Source organism: Carassius auratus, unplaced genomic scaffold (genome assembly GCF_003368295.1).
Source record: "Carassius auratus strain Wakin unplaced genomic scaffold, ASM336829v1 scaf_tig00216092, whole genome shotgun sequence".
Taxonomy (NCBI): Eukaryota; Metazoa; Chordata; class Actinopteri; order Cypriniformes; family Cyprinidae; genus Carassius; species Carassius auratus.
The window spans coordinates 50,405-68,406 of NW_020528403.1; the positions used below are offsets into that span (position 1 = coordinate 50,405).

The 18,002-nt window shown below is 40.0% G+C and overlaps 1 protein-coding gene across 1 annotated transcript; it reads left to right on the forward strand.

Annotated features, from left to right (window-relative positions):
• Positions 1-1,042: 1,042 nt before the first annotated feature.
• On the forward strand, positions 1,043-6,631 carry LOC113097047 (tripartite motif-containing protein 16-like protein). The gene is made up of 3 exons (XM_026262277.1): positions 1,043-1,271; positions 3,774-3,820; positions 5,941-6,631. The coding sequence occupies exons 1-3, from the start codon at positions 1,138-1,140 to the stop codon at positions 6,492-6,494; spliced, it is 735 nt and encodes a 244-aa protein (XP_026118062.1). The 5' UTR covers positions 1,043-1,137; the 3' UTR covers positions 6,495-6,631.
• Positions 6,632-18,002: the final 11,371 nt, after the last annotated feature.

Sequence of the window (18,002 nt, forward strand, 5' to 3'; positions counted from 1 at the left end):
GAACTTCCCCTCCTCTCTTCATTAGAGTGCATTACTTTCATGTTTGTACTGAGATTCTTCAAAAGGCTGCAAGGCGTATTTTGTGGCTTTTGTGTCACTCCTGGCCAGATGCCGTATTTTATTCCATTGGAAGTCATCTGCTCCACCTACTCGTTCCTTGTGGATTAATGACGTTTTTCTCTTTGTGAAACTGGAAAGAATTAGATATTCACTGAGGGGTTCTATCAAGAACTTTTATAAAATTTGGTGTTCTTTCCTCAAATATATAGAAATGTATACCCCCTGCATACTGGTATTAGTGTTGTCATGGTACCAAAATTTCAGTATTCGGAACCGATACCAGTGAAAATCCACGTTTCTCAGTACCAACTTTGGTACCAAAGCAAAACACAAAAATATGCTAATAAAAAAAAAACACACTTTATATTACTAAAATAAATAATTGCCATTCTTTATACTTAATTTACAATTGTGTTTAAAGTTTTCTACAAGTGATATAATTATGAAAAACATGAAAGAAATATTGTGTGATTTATTTCTTAAATTTTTTTCAACAGTAGTAGCAGTATCACATACATTTTACTAAATAATTGTAATATTTCTAGCACAATGCCTTTATGTAAAAATTAACTTTTATTTTGCAACCCTGTATGCACAGCTTGGCAATATTACATCTACAATACATTTATTCATTTAGCAGACGCTTTTATCCAAAGCGACTTACAAATGAGGACAGTGGAAGCAATCAAAAACAACAAAAAGAGCAACGATATATAAGTGCTTTAACAAGTCTCAGTTAGCTTAACACAGTACACGTAGCAAGGACTTTTAAATAATATAATAAATAAGAAGAAAACAGAGAGAATAAAAAAAAGAATAGAGCAAGCTAGTGTTAGAGGTCTTTATATATATATATATATATATATATATATATATATATATATATATATATATATATATACAGTAATTTGTTCCTGTTTTTAAGTAGATTTGTACTTTAATAGTGTAACTTTTTCTGATTACTTATGTGACTGAAACTTTAGAAAATAACAGTACAAATGACTGTGTTAGTGATGTCTGACAGCCAAACTAATGTAATTTGAAGTTTCTGTGTGTGTCTGTAGGTTGTCTGGATGTATGGTGACAGAGGAAGGCTGTGGTTATTTGTCTTCAGCTCTGAAGTCAAACCCCTCACATCTGAGAGAGCTGGATCTGAGCTACAATCACCCAGGACAATCAGGAGAACAACTGAAGAATCTGGACAAACTCAAGTATGTTGAGCTGGAAGGTTTTAGGTTTTATTTTTTGATTTTGAACTACTCATTGTCTCTAAGTAGATAGAAGTCTAAGGGGTTCTAGAGGACACAATAATATAACATATTTAAAGAGCATTAGTCTGAGCCCTGCCACATTAGGGTTAGGGTTAGGGTAGTATTAATTGAGTATTAATTGATATAAAATAAATAAGCAGCATCTATGGAAGGATTTTCCTGACAATTTTCAAATGGAATTGCAAATTGTATTTTCATTTGCGTTTTCAAAATGTGGATGCATAAATTGTGACATAATCCAAATGAAATTACAGTTTGCATTTTCGCTTTCGCACTAACTGTTATGACTTTAAGATGTAGATCTTAGGGTGTAAAAGATAACATTTAGTTTGTAATATTGTGTGGAGGAGGTAGCAAGAGACCAAACTTCAAAGTATTGCCAAAACCAAGTGGTATGTATTGTACAACCATGCTGAAATCAATATTAAGAATAATAAAGTATTTACACAGCAAATCCAAATAACAAACCAAAACAAATAAATAAACCCAAAGGAAAAAGAAAGCAAATGGCACCAAAGGAAGGAAAGTAACTAAATTGGCATTCTTTCATCTACGTCGTATCGCTCACCTCTGTCCCTTTATCAGTATCTCAGATGCTGAAACTGTCATCCATGCATTTGTCACCTCACGTCTTGATTACTGCAATGCACTTTTCATTGGCCTACCAGCTAGCTCCATTTCCAAATTACAATACATTCAAAACTCTGCTGCCAGACTACTCACCCACACCAAGCGTTCTGCAGATATTTCCCCAATTCTGCATGATCTTCACTGGCTTCCTGTGGCTTACCGTATTAAATTCAAAATTCTCCTTCTTGCTTTTAAGTCTCTGCACGGCCTTGCTCCCCCTACCTCTGTAACCTGCTTCTCCCCTACACCCCAACTCGCTCTTTACAATCCTCTGATTCCAGCCTCCTTATTGTCCCTCGGCATTGCCTTGCTTCAATGGGGGGCAGATCATTCAGTGTTGTTGCGCCCAAAATGTGGAACTCTCCCCCCATCACTCCGTTTTGTTAACACTATCTCTGAATTCAAATCCATGCTCAAAACACACCTATTTTCTGAATGTTATAGTTCTTAGTTTTTTGTTTTTTTTTTCTCTACCCAATTCTCTCTTACTGTACTTGCACTTTCATTTGCCTATTGTTGTTCTGTCTGCTCTCTTTGTCAATTGTCTTTATTGTTGTTTGTTTATTGTAAAGTGTCCTTGAGCTCTGGAAAGGCGCTATATAAGTAAAACTTATTATTAACAAAACCCTACTACCTTACAATGAAACCTATAAACTAACCAAAAAGAAAAAAAGAAAAACACAGATCTTCAGTTGTACACACCATAACTAAACTGCTCTAACTAACAAAAAAAACTTTTTTTTTGACCTGGTGATTCTCTACAGTAGTGTTCCTGTGTGATGCACTATGTAAGTCACATGACTTCGTCTCTGTCCTTACGTTAAACACAATGTAACTATCACTAAGACAAATTATGGTGACCCATACTCTGAATTTGTGCTCTGCATTTAACCCATACACACACAGCAGTGAACACAAACACACACACTGTGAACACACCCAGAGCAGTGGACAGCCATTTATGCTTCGGCACCCGGGGAACTGTTGGAGATTCAGTGCCTTGCTCAAGAGCACCTCAGTCGTGGTATTGCCAGCCCGAGACTCGAACCCACAGCCTTAGGAGACAAACTCTCTAACCACTAGGCCACGACTTCTCCAAGTCTTCAAGGCACTACTGTTAGTGTTATCTGTATGCACCAGGGGTCTGAGAGTAACGTAATTTCAATTCTCTGTATGCATGTACTGTACATGTGGAAGAATTGACAATAAAACAGACTTGACTTGACTTGATACAAAAGAAGTCCCATTGTGAAAGTAATGTGGTTATTAACCTGGAATATACTGTAATTTCTCACTCACATTTTTAACACTGCACCATTCACATATCATCCCTTTGGCCACCATGCTCACAACTGAGTTTATTTAGACACAGAACCATCTCTTTATGTCCACAACACAGAGTTTTTAGGAGAGGGAGTAAAAGAAGACAGAGCGATCCGACACCACAAGAGGCAACTGCTACTGACCTATCATCGCTTTAACTGTTCATTTCATGCTCTTGTTTTATTTTTTTTAATGTGCTTTAGACCAGTGCAGTCTCTGTGAAACCAAACAATACCAGTGGGAAAATCCTGAGCTTCTTTTGTCTTGTTGTTTGCCGTGAGAGACAGATTCAGAAAGTGTGTAAGAGATGCAACCCTGATTATAGTGCTATTCTAGCATGTTTAGCATGTTGCTAACATCTATAATATTACTAGTTTATTTAAAGCATGGTTTAACATGTTGTTTTAACTTGATTATATTGTTTTCAAAATCATTGGAAGCTAATATCATAATTGAAAATAAAATAATATGACTGTGTGTGTTTTATAGTGTGGATCATGGAGGAGAAAACAGAATTACTGCAGGACTACACAAATGTATGTACACATACACACACACACACACGCACACACACAGACACATACAGTGTCCCATGGCAAGGCAAGCCAAGGAAATTTATTTCTAAATAAATTATGTAGCCACCCTGTGGCTCAGTGGTAGAGCATTGCGTTAGCAGTGCAAGGTTGTGGGTTTGATTCCCAGGGAACACATGTTAGGTAAAAAATGTTAGCACTGTAAACAGCTTTGGATAAAAAACATCTCTAAATCCATCACTTCTAGAAAACTACAGACTGCTATCCCTTCTTCCATTCATTGCAAAGACACTTGAGCAAGCTGTGTTGAACCAGCTCTCTATGTTCCTTGTACAGAACAACCTCCTGGACAGCAACCAATCTGGCTTCAAAAGTGGCCACTCAACTGAGACTGCTCTGCTCTTGGTTCCTGAAGCCCTGCGACTGGCAAGAGCAGCTTCCAGATCCTCAGTACTCATCTTACTGGACCTGTCTGCTGCTTTTGACTCCATTAATCACCAGATTCTCCTGTCCACCCTCAGAAAGATGGGCATCTCTGGAACCGCACTCCTGTGGTTTAAGTCCTATCTCTCAGATAGATCCTCCAGGGTGTCTTGGAGGGGTGAAGTTTCTAAGTCACAACAACTTGCTACTGGGGTTCCTCAAGGCTCAGTACTTGGACCACTTCTCTTCTCCATCTACATGACGTCATTAGGATCTGTCATTCAGAAGGGTGGCTTTTCTTATCACTGCAATGCTGATGACACTCAACTCTGATTCTCATTCCAACCAGATGACCTGACGGTAGTTGCTCGCATTTCAGCCTGTCTGAGTGACATTTCTAGCTGGTTGAATGACCATCATCTTCAGCTCATCCTTACTAAGACAGAAGTGCTGGTGGTTCCAGCTAACCCATCATTACATCACAACTTCTCTATACAGCTGGGTTTGTCAACCATAACTCCTTTCAGGCTAGCCAGAAACTCAGGAATTGTGATGGATCATCAGTTAGGCTTCACAGACCATATTGCTACCTGGTCCTGCAGATTTGCCTTATACAGCATTAGGAAGATTAGACACTTCCTGTCAGAGCAAGACACCCAACTTCTTGTCCAAGCTCTTGTTCCCTCCAGACTGGACTATTGTAATGCTCTCCTGGCTCTTCCTACATGTACTATCAAGCCTATGCAAATGATCCAGAATGCAGCAGCGAGGGTTGTCTTCAATGAGCCAAAAACAGCTCACGTTACTCCTCTCCTCATCAGGTTACACTGGCTACCAGTAACCACTCGCATCAAATTCAAGGTACTGATGCTTGCCTACAAGATGACCACTGGCACAGCACCAACATACCTAAGCTCACTAGTTCAGTCTTATGTGCCCTTCAGAAGTTTGCATTCTGCAAGTGAACAATGCCTTGTGATGTCATCCCAAAGACGCTCAAAATCACTTTCACAGACCTTTTCCTGGACTGTGCGCCCCGTGGTGGAATGACCTCCCGATCTCAGTCTTTACTCATTTTCAAACTCATTTTTACTCATTTGTTTCGCCAGCACTTAACCAACTAATACTGGTACATTTTCTTTTCTTGTCTATCATACTTAAATAATCAATAAATAAATAAAATAAAATAATCATTTCACAAATAATAACTGAATAGCATTTCACTGAATAGCATTTTGCAAAAAAGCCTGGCAGAAAAAAAAAAAGTTTTTAAAAGGGACTTAAATGACACCATTGTGGAGGCACTACAAGCAGTGCTTTCGTGTCAGTCAGAGAGCTGATGATACAGATCCCTTCAGAGCACTGTAAATGTGGATCAGTCAATCTGTGATGTGATTATGTGTTTATGATGTACATGAATGGATTCAGACAGATCAATATCAGTTTGTCGTTACTGTTGCTCGGCAACAGCTGCTGACACTGTTTCTCAGAGACCAGATCTCTAAAATCTCAACACTCTTATATCATAATCTTATCAAATACTGTTTAAACATACACATAAGATATATGAGGATATATAACAGGATGTGTTCTGTGACACAGGCTTAGGTTAGTGCAGGTCTGGATAATGCTATAATCATGTGTTTGTGTGTCTGATTTATGTATTAATTGATGATTCAGATGTGTTTTATCTCCATCAGATTCCCATCAACTCACTCTGGATCTGAACACAGTGAATAAAGAGCTCCGTCTGTCTGAGAACAACAGAGTGATTACTCGCACTAAAACAGATCACCAGTATCCTGATCATCCAGACAGATTTGATGCATGGCGTCAGGTGCTCTGTAGAGAGAGTGTGTGTGGACGCTGTTACTGGGAGATTGAGTGGAGTGCAGATAAAGGAGTGTTTATATCAGTGTCATATACGAGAATCGGCAGGAAGGGATGGGGTAATGAGTGTAGGTTTGGATGTAATGATCAGTCCTGGAGTTTGCTCTGCTCTCGCTCCAGTTACTCATTCAAACACAATAACATACAGACTGTTCTCTCTGTGACGCCCATCAGCAGTAGAACAGGAGTGTATGATAAAGTCAATAGAATAGGAGTGTTTGTGGATCACAGTGCAGGAACTCTGTCCTTCTACAGCATCTCTGACACAATGAGCCTCATCCATTCAGTCCAGACCACGTTCACTCAGACACTCTATCTTGGGTTTGGGCTTAGTTGTTTAGGATCATCAGTGAAACTGTGTTGATGAATCAGAATAGACTGATGAGAGATTCTACCCATAATGCTTTGAGCTGCATGATGAATCAGTGACAGTGGATGTTATAGAGTCTCTTCATCACATTAATATGAACATGAATCAGAATAAACGTGTAATGAATCCTCATCTAGACTGTGTGATAATCTGTGTTTCTCTGCTTTTATCTGTCTTTTGTTATTACTATCATAATCAGTCTGCTGTCTCATCATTCTTCTGATTTCTCTGTTGTTTGTAATAAGACAATGTCAAATCATCTTGAGATCACAGTGTGATGAATTTTGTTCTGAATTACAAGACTGAAATCAGCTTCAGTTTCTGACGTTATCAGTTATAACAGCATTAAATATATTTATTATAACTACAGCAAAGGTATATTCAGTTATCATGGGATGTCCTTCAGTGAAAGAAGCTGACAGAATATTTACCTTCTGAAATATCTCTTTTCTTCTGAGGATTGAAATGTTTTAATGACAGTACTGAACAAAAATGAGTTATATTATAAACCAATATAATTTATATATGTAAATAATATAATTATATAATATAACATAATACAAAAGAGCAGGCTTTGCTGAAGTGATTTAAATATGAATTTAGAAAAAATGCAAATATTACTTTAGCTGAAATATTTTTATCAACACTGGGCTCCTTATATTAATTTAATTAATAATTCAGTTATAACAAATACTTACAGAAACATGTTACAAATACTATAAAGTACAATTACAAACCCGATTCCAAAAAAGTTGGGCCACTGTACAAATTGTGAGTAAAAAAGGAATGGAATAATTTACAAATATCATAAACTTATATTTTATCAACAATAGAATAGAGATAACACATCAAGTGTTGAAAGTGAAACATTTTGAAATGTCATGCCAAAAATTGGCTCATTTTGGATTTCATGAGAGCTACACATTCCAAAAAAGTTGGGACAGGTAGCATGAGAGGACAAAAGTTAAATGTTCATATAAGGAACAGCTGGAGGACCAATTTTCAACTATTAGGTCAATTGGCAACAAGATTGGCTATAAAAAGTGGCTCTCAGAGTGGCAGTGTCTCTCAGAAGTCAAGATGGGCAGAGGATCAAAAATTCCCCCAATGCTGCAGCGAAAAATAGTGGAGCAATATCAGAAATTGCAAAGAGTTTGAAGTTATTATCATCTAAAGTGCATAATATCATCCAAAGATTCAGAGAATCTGGAACAACCTCCATGCGAAGGGTCAAGGGCTGAAAACCATATTGGATGCCCATGATTTTCAGGCCCTTAGATGGCACTGCATCGGATACAGGAATGCTACTGTAATGGAAATCACAACATGCGCTCAGGAATAATTCCAGAAAACATTGTCGGTGAACACAATCCACCGTGCCATTCGCCGTTGCCGGCTAAAACTCTATAGGTCAAAAAAGAAGCCATATTTAAACATGATCCAGAAGCGCAGGTATTTTCTCTGGGCCAAGGCTCATTTAAAATGGACTGTGGCAAAGTGGAAAACTGTTCTGTGGTCAGACGAAAAAAATGTGAAGTTCTTTTTGGAAAACTCGGACACCATGTCATGTGGACTAAAGAGGACAAGGACAACCCAAGTTGTTATCAGTGCTCAGTTCAAACACCTGCATCTCTGATGGTATGGGGTTGCATGAGTGTGTGTGGCCTGGGCAGCTTACACATCTGGAAAGGCACCATCAATGCTGAAAGGTATATCCAAGTTCTAGAACAACATATGCTCCCATCCAGACGTTGTCTATTTCAGGAAAGACCTTGCATTTTCCAACATGACAATGGCAGAACACATACTTCATCAATTACAACATCATGGCTGCGTAGAAAGAGGATCCAGGTACTGAAATGGCCAACCTGTAGTCCAGATCTTTTACCCATAGAAAACATGTGCCGCATCATAAAGAGGAAGATGCGACAAAGATGACCTAAAATAGTTTAGCAACTAGAAGCCTGTATTAGACAAGAATGGGACAACATTCCTATTCCTAAATTTGAGCAACTTGTCTCCTCAGTCCCCAGATGTTTGCAGACTGTTATAAAAAGAAGAGGGAATGCCACACAGTGGTACACATGGCCTTGTCTCAACTTTTCTTTAAATGTGTGGATGCCATGAAATTTAAAGTCTACTTATTTTTCCCTCAAAATTATAAATTTTCTCAGTTTAAACATTTGATATGTCAACTATGTTGTATCCTGAATAAAATATTAAAATTTGAAAACTTCCACATCATCGCGTTATGTTTGTATTCACAATTTGGACAGTGTCCCAACTTTTTTTGGAATCAGGTTTGTACATAATGTCTAAAATCTTAATTTGATTGTAATTATAATTTAAATTAAATCAAATCAATAAAGAAATGTTAAGACTGCAATAATAATCATACACATTTACATTAAAGGGTTAGTTCATCGAAAAATCTAAATTTTCAATAAACTTCATAAAAAAGTTAACAGCTTAAGTCATTTGTGGATTAATTCAGTTCGATTTGGTGAACTGGTTCAAAAAGATCCGGTTACATCGAATGATTCGTTCGCGAACTGGATATCACAAACTGCTTTGCTTTGAACTCTCTCATAACAGACACGGAAGAGAAGACAATGCTGAATAAAGTCGTAATTTTTGTTATTTTTGGACCAAAATGTATTTTCGATGCTTCAAAAAATTCTAACTGACCCTCTGATGTCACATGGACTACTTTGATGATGTTTTCATGTCTTTCTGAACATGACCTCAGGCAGTACATGTCGGCAACAACACATCCAGCACCATCAGACTGAACACTGGGGCCCCCCAAGGATGTGTGCTGAGCTCTCTCCTCTTCACTCTGCTGACCCATGACTGCACACCGTCACACAGCTCCAACCTCTTTATTAAGTTTGCAGATGACACGACTGTGGTGGGTCTCATTAGCAACAAAGATTAGACTAACTACAGGAGTGAGGTGAGCCGCCTGGCCAAGTGGTGCAGTGACAACAATCTGTCTCTGTACGTGAAGAAGACAAAGGAGATTGTTGTAGACTTCAGGAGAGCACATACTCAGCACATTCCTCTGACCATCAACGGTGCGACTGTGGAGAGAGTGAGCAGCACCAAGTGCACATCACAGAGGACCTCTCCTGGACTGACTGAGCAGACTGAAGGGCAGCTTTATCCACCAGGCTGTCAGGAAGCTGAACTCCCTCCCGAACCTGCCCCCCCTCCCCGCTTCTTCCCCAGGCACCACTGAACTATGACCCCCCCACACACACTAATTATATGATGGCATGCACTAGTCACTTGTGCAGAATTGGTCTGCTCACTACCTCATTCGGCATGGAACTGACGTCATTCCACTACCTCATCAGTCAGTTAAATAACTGCTCTTGGTCACTTGTCACTTTAATCAGACTTAATAAAATATTTTTAATAAGTGATTTTTTTTGCACTAAAAAATCTTTTAACTGCACTGTTGTTCACTTCATTGATTTGCACTATATCTGTCATTTGCCTTGCGCTGCTTTATTTAACTTTATTTTTAATTTTATTATATGTCTTTTTTTATCATTCCCTTATTGTATAGTTGTATCTACATTTTATATTTGATCTAGTTATTTTTTTAGGCTTTAATGTTAATGTTATCTGTATGCACCGGGGTCTGAGAGTAACGCAATTTAGATTATCTGTATGTATGTACTGTACATGTCGAAATTGACAATAAAGCAGACTTGAACTTGAACATGGACCATAGACCGTACAAACAGTTTCAACGGAGGGACTGAGAGGTCTCGGACTAAATCATAAATATCTTAAACTGTGTTCCGATGATAAACTGAGGTCTCACGGGTTTGGAACGAGATGAGGGTGAGTTATTAATTGCATAGTTTTGATTTTTCAATGAACTAAGACACTTTTATCCAAAGACAGTAAAAGATGAAGACATCAGAAGAAATCAAACCAAAAGAGCAGTGCTGTCTATTACTGTCTACATGAGATCAATAACACAATATACTCCTATTGCAGTAAAACAATAAAAACTCTGCTTTTAATAATAATTATTATTATAATAATAAATACAATTAATAATAATAATTCTAAAATGTAAATATAATATATTTATTTATATGTCCCAAAATTTGTTTATGATTTTGTCACGGCCGACTTGCAAGCCGCAACAAAGAAGGAGACACCACATTGGATCATGATAAGAAAAAGTAATAACATTTATTAAAGTAAGTTTAAATTAGAAAAAGATCAGGACTAAAGCAACACGAAGGAAGAAAAGTGAGCCATGTGCAACTGTAAGGAACTGCTTAAATCTGCCGGCATCACAAGTGTAAATCCTCAGCCATCATGACGTCACTCACCCTGCAAAACAAAGAAAAACACAGGCGACCAACAAATATGACCCATACTGGGTTCATAGCACCCTCCCCCATAGAAAAGTGTCCATTTATGAAACCCAACCTAACCCTTCAACCGATAACCCCGACATACTGGAGGACACCCACCACTCTGTCAAATCAACAGCTAAGCAGAGTAAGGAGCTCTAAACAATGCATCAGCCACCACATTGTCAGCACTTTTGATGTGTCGGATATCAAGGGCATATAATTGTAGAAAGAGGCACCAACTAGTCAATCACTGGTTTGGGCACCTTAAACTGTGTAAATAAGTGAGTGGATTATGGTCTGTATACACAACCAATGGGTCTGACACGGATCCCACATACACCTCAACATTTTGCATCGTCCAAATTAAAGCTAATGCTTCCTTGTCAACCACAGAATAATTTAACTGATAAGAAGAAAACCTTTTAGAAAAATAATTAACTGGACAGTGGATGCCTGCATCATCGGCCTGTTACAATACAGCTCCTGCACCAACACTGCTAGCATCCACACACAAGCTAAAAGGTTGATCAAACTGGGGAGCTGCTAACACAGGAGCAGAAACAAGCAATGATTTAGCTGCCTCAAAGGCTTCCTGGCAGACAGGAGTCCAAAAAAAGCTGCTTTTTGCATTCAGCAAATCAGTGAGGGGGGTTACTACAGTAGAAAAAATCCTACAAAATCCTGTATAGTAACCTACTAACCCAAAGAAACACATTAATTCCTTCTTTGTAGTAGGAGAAGGAAATAGATTGATAGCCTCAACCTTGGCCTGAACTGGCCGCATACAGCCCTGTCCAACGACCTTACCAAAGTAAGTCACAGTGGCCTTGGTGAACTCACATTTTGCCAAATTTACTGTTAAACCAGCCTCTCCAAAACGAGCAAACATGTCTGCAATATGACTCAGGTGTTGGTCCCATGAGTCACTGAAAACCACCACATCATCTAAATAAACCGCGACTCCCTCCAAGCCAAAAAAACCCTATTCATAGTTCGCTGAAAGGTTGCTGGTGCATTTTGGGGGCCAAAACTCATAACATTATAAGAAAATAACCCCTCAGATGTAATAAGGGGCAGAACGTAAGGCAGAAATCTCTTGAGCTCTTTGGGTCACAGGAACCTGCCGATAGCCCTCAAGCAGGTCGAATTTACTAAAAATTTTTAATTGTGTTTGGTTTTTGGGGCTGCCACTCTATTTTGTCTTTATTTTATTATTAAAGCTTTTTGATTGTCCGCTGGTTGCCGCCTCCTTCTTCCTACAAAAGAACACTATTACAACACCTAACAAAATGTTGGAGAATGGGCTCAGCATCACCAACGTCAAAATCATGCTCCAAACAGTGCGTACGTGAAGGTATACTACTACTATGGCCATTCATGTCGAGTACGACAAACTGCTTCTCGTTTTGAGCGTCTCTCTTCCAGAAATGACTTGTAGGCCTCCTGAGAGTCCCTGCGGCCGTTGTTAATCGCTGTGCGCAAGGTTGGGTCTGTCATTTGCAAGTGCCTTCCAGTTGATGGAAGTTGATGCAAGTGCCTCCCAAGTTGATGGAAAAGGCCTGAAGATCCCTTTTAATGACGTCTTTAAAACATTGATGGGGCCGACCATGTTTGCGGGGGGCATTTGCCAGCTCGCCATATCGCAAGATTTTTGGGAGGTGGGTGTCTTTCATTCTACAAATATGCCCAGTCCAGCGGAGGTGGCGTTCACAAAGAATGGTGTACAGGTCACTGGAACCAGTTCTCTCAAGTATCCATGGTTTCCCAGAATGTTAGGTCATGCACTAGAGTTAGCACCCACTCTGGTATTAAAGTCACCAAGGATCATCAAACGTTCGTTTGAGGGGGTCTTCTGAACAATGGCGCTAAGTTGATTGTAGAATGATTCCTTTACATCTAGATCAGAAGTTAGTGTAGTTGCATAAGTGGCTATGATTCTAACTGGGCCACAGTTTGTGTGCAGGCACAGTAAGGAGAGACGTGAGGAGATGGGCACAGGTTTTTCCACTGAGGACAGTAACTTGTTTTGGATTGCAAAGCCAACACCGTGCATTGGCCTGTCACCGTCTGTGTATCCGTTCCAGAATAAAGTATAGTTTTTTTTCCGGAAAGATACAACACCGGTCAGCCAGGCTTCACTCAGGGCAGCGATGGAGATGTTAAGTCGGAGTAGTTCTGCATCAATCAGGGCTGATTTACGAGGTGAGATGCAGTCCATGTCAGAACTAACGCCAAGAGAACGCACATTCCAGCATGCAATGGAAGTGTACATGACAGTTGCAGGATGACGATCAGGTCGCACCTGCCATACACTCAAACCTTGCTGAGCAATGACAGCTCTCTTAAGGACAGAGTGCTCCCGTGTTGCCAATCATGGAGGCTGATTGTTAGACATCATAATGGAGAGATAAGATGCTCATAGTAGAGAGTGCCAGGCAAAATAAGTGAAAGCATGCATGCCCAGGTCAAACTTCCACCTCTGGACTCAATGCTACAGATTCCAACGGAACACAGGTGTGTGATGGTTGGTGTATTTTTGAGTTGCCCCGCAGTGACCAACTGACTAGGTATATTGCCCCATTACCATTGGCGAGATGCTCTTCTGCTCACTGGGTGGCTGAGACAGACCGACTCAGGTGCTGTGATAGCAAACGCGCTCTGATACTCAGCATACCAGCCCCTGCTGCCAGGCTAGCAGGGTGGACTGGGTTTTTGTCTGGTCTCTCGCCTTTGACCTGTCTGGCTTGCTTGAAGCTACCAGGGGTACAAGGCCCCTGCCAGCTTAGCTCTCAGGGTCATTGGAACTAACAAGCTGTTCCGCCACGACAAGGCACCAGTCCATGGAACAGCTGAATTTATTGACCTTAAGGTATATCACCAAATAAAGAGACATGGCTGTTACTAAGAGCAATAAAGTCAGCACATTTACTCTCTGGCAAATGGGCCAATATTTTATGCAAATTTTTAAGAGGCTCTGAATTTGTAAGACGTCCCAAATAGTGTTGTCAAAAGAACCATTACTTTGGTACAAAGTCGGTACTAAAAAAAAAAATGTAAACATCACGGTACCAAGTTTTCTTAAGTACCGGTGGTACCGAGGACCCGTTCAAACCCGGTTCCTTGATGTGCATGCACTGGGCACGTGCAGTTGCGCGTCCTGGAGATGAGCAGTGCAGCTGATGTGGTAGCTGTAAATCCACTTGTTGATTAAAGAAGGAAGAAAGAGCCGTGTGTGGAAATATGTCAGATTTGCAGCTGATGACGAGGAGAACATAATTGATAATCAAAAACCCATTTGCAAACAATGTCATCGAAGTTTTCTCTCAAAAGGAGGAAACGCATCTATTTTAATAAAACACCTCAAAAACCGACACCCGGATCTGATGAAAGAGTTAATCAGGTAAGTTTCAAACTAATTTCAAATGGTTCACAGAGCTTCTGTCATGAATTACATATCATATTTTAATTTGAATGTCGGAATCAGTCAGATAGAAATAAACAGCCTTTTTTGTAGTAAGTCGTTAGCATCCATGATGCAGCTAATACTAATATAATGTGTTAGAATTAAGATTCTTTATCAACTATTTAAGGCTCCTATACATTTAATAAGGGTAAAAAAACAAACAAGACGACAAAGTCATTTACTGCTTTTACACACTGAAGTATTTAGAGTAAGTTAAGTGAAACTTGTTTGAAAAAAATGCTTGTTATTTATCTAGTTATTTAATTACTCAAGTGTTTACAATCTTTGGTCTGAAATACTTAAATTATGCCATGTTTTTTTTACATTTATAATAATATTTTAATTTATAACTTGTTCAGTCATGGCATATTTTGTTTAATTTATAAATAAATAGTTTTTTTAGGTTTGTAATTTATTTTAATTTATTTCTTACGCCATTTAACTTTATTAATAAAAATAGCTAGCATGTTTTTGTTTTTGCTTTGGTACCGAGAACCAAGAATGTTTACAGGTAAATTTAGTCTAAATTAAACTTTGGTTTGGTACCGAAATTGGTACTGAGAACTGTGGATTTTCAGTGGTATTGGTACTGAAATTTTGGTACTGTGACAACACTAGTCCCAACAATACCGTATCCTCTGGAAAAGAAACAACTTCATCAATCTCCTTCTCCAAGGGAACAGGTGAAGTACTCTTTAATATATATACACAAATATATATATATATATATATATATATATATATATATATATATATATACACAGGTTTCACCTTCATCTTAGCGTCTAAGGCTCTCTGAGAATGGCAATAATAAGGTTACAGCAAATTAATAAGACACCACTGTGTTGATTTCCTTCTATCTGGGGTGGCAATCAAATAGTTTAAATCAGTTACTTGTTTAACCAGCATAAAAGGACCTGTATACTGAGCTTGAAAAGGTGAGCCCTCCATAGTTAACAGAGCCAACACTTGATCACCTGGCATAAATTGCCATTTCTCGGTTCATCGATCATAAAAAGAGACTTCATACACCTCTGCAAAGAACACAATTGTTCTTTTGCCATCTTCCCTGATTCATACCATCTAATTCAGCTGTATTTATACCCTAAGGTTGATTATCTTAAGTGGCTCCACCTGTGCTAATTAGGTTAAGTATCTGACGTGCTCCTCCCGAAACTTGTTATGAAACTGCATTTCACGAGTTCACACTTAAATATAATTAGCTGAAGTATTATAATGCATATTTGGCGTGCTGTCCGGGGAAGGGGCTCTGAGCTCGGGAATGGCCCGAACCTAGAGTACCCCCCAAAAAGCAATAACGGAAAGGACAGCCACCAGACTAAGGACCCCCCACAATAGCTTTGACATCTGGCGGGGACTGATATTTCAAAAAGGCAGGTCGGAAGAGCCCATGTACTCCAGTGATTGCAACTTTACCTATTGGAGGAATAGGCACCACCGGCTGCTTGTGTCGGACTATGTGATTTAGGGCGCCCGGTCGGGGGGGGGCTCAAGCCATTGCACAACTGGAGCACCTCACTGCATTGGAACGGATGAGCCCCACCGGCCGATAGCGGAGGAGCGACGTGATTGGATTGCCCGACCAGGAGGGCCCGAGTTGTCTCGACCGGAATAGGTCACGGTGTTGGCGTACGGGCCCTACTGGCTGATGAGCCCCTGCTAGTCAGTGGGCAACCAGGGCAGATACCTGACCGAGAGGACCCATGAAGCCTCCGACTGGAGATCAAGGCCGACGGATGTGTAAGTCCTCTCGGTTGAGCAGATAAACAGGCTTTGGGCGGCCGACAAAGAGGACTCTTGTGACACCCGACGGGAGATCAGTACTCACGGCATCGCATGGATAAGACCTGTTTGTGGGCAGCAAGTAAAGAAAACCCGACCGGGAGCACTCTCGCCGACATCTGACACGAGCACAATACTCAACGGCATTAGACGGGTAAGCCTCGCCGGCCGGGGAGCAGGAAAAGGAAAACCCGACTGCGTGGGCTCTCGCAGCATCCGATGGGAGATCAGGACTCAGAACATCGAACGGGTAAGCCTCACCAGACGGGGGGGAAAAGATTTGGACAGAGTTTGGCGGGAAGTGGAGACTCTCGTCGTCGTATGCCAGCACCGCCACCTGTCAAACAGGAACGAAAGTTTAGGTGACCGTGAGACTCTCGCCAACGTCCGATGGGAGCTCAATACTCAAGGCATCGAACGGGTAAGCCTCCCCGACCGTAGCATGGAAAAGTAAAGTTTAAGTGGCTGGGAGACTCTCGTCGACGTCCGATGGGAGCTCAATACTCAAGGCACCGAACGGGTAAGTCTCGCCAACCGTAGAAAGGAAAAGGTAAGGTTGTCTAGCCGGGAGGCTCTCGCCGACGTCCGATGGGTGCTCAATACTCAAGGCATCGAACGGATAAGCCTCTCCGGACGTAAGACGGAAAGGTAAAGTTGTGTTGCCAGGAGGCTCTCGCAGGCGTCCGATGGGAGCTCAATACTCAAGTAATACTCAATACGTAAGTTGTATGGCCAGTATTTGGCCAGACAGTGAAGGAGGTTTTTTTTTTTTTTTTTTTTTACACGGAAAAGGCAAAGGTTGGATCAAGCCGGGAGCACTCTTGCAGTGCCTGACAGGGGTTCAATACTAAGAACAATTTGGTTGTCTAAAGGGTAGATGCTATGAGGATTACTGCATAATTGTTTAACGAATCCAATGAGCTGCTTCCGATATAAAGTCAGATAATCTTGGTGCAGTCATTGTATTTGAAAAATTAAGTGTACAAAAAATAAATAGAATTTCCTGTGCTAGTGTACCTCAGATGAGTGCCTTTAATCAGCGATATGGCCATTGTCAATCGTCATCTTGTCAGTGCGTGAGATCGATGATACGTATACGTATGTAATCGTGCTTGGGTGGAGGAAGAGAGAGACTCTGTTCTTGTCATGGCATGACTTTTTGCTGTTTTAAACCATGCAGGTGAAAGAAAGAGAGCCTATGGAATCACCGGTAGTCTAAAAGAATATACTTTCAGATGCACTGATAAACTGATGTTAAATATGAAATTATTATATTTAAAACAGCTAGTTCATGTAATCGGGTACTACGGTCATCTCGCTTGTCTTGTGAAAAATTTGCAGCATCTGCACACTGAAGTTATCTATCTAAACGATCTGGAAATCGGTCAATGGTGAAAAAATAGAGGATTTCATTTAAAGTTCAATAATTAAACCCTAATATGGACGTAAACGAACATGTTAAATATAGTATTCAAAACCGGTAAATATATTTGGAGTAAGGTTTAGTTGAAACTGATGCATTGGTCGTACGCGCTCCGGACCATGCGCCTCATGATGAGACCGACACAACACCACAAAAACAAAAGAATGAGATACATTCTAACATAACTGAGGCATTAAACTTAGTTAGTGAGGCTTGTTTAAAATATTGCGCATACCAGATTACTTGTTACAGTGCAATGAAATACCTTGTTTGTGGATTGAGACTTCTTCATCACCTACAGGCTCGAATCATCTTTGCAAGCACGGGCAAGCGTGAAATTAAATAACGGAGCAGTTTGGTAGCTGGATTATAGTGGCCGCCTAATAATGATAATAAAATACAATAATAGGAGAATGAGTCTAATATCG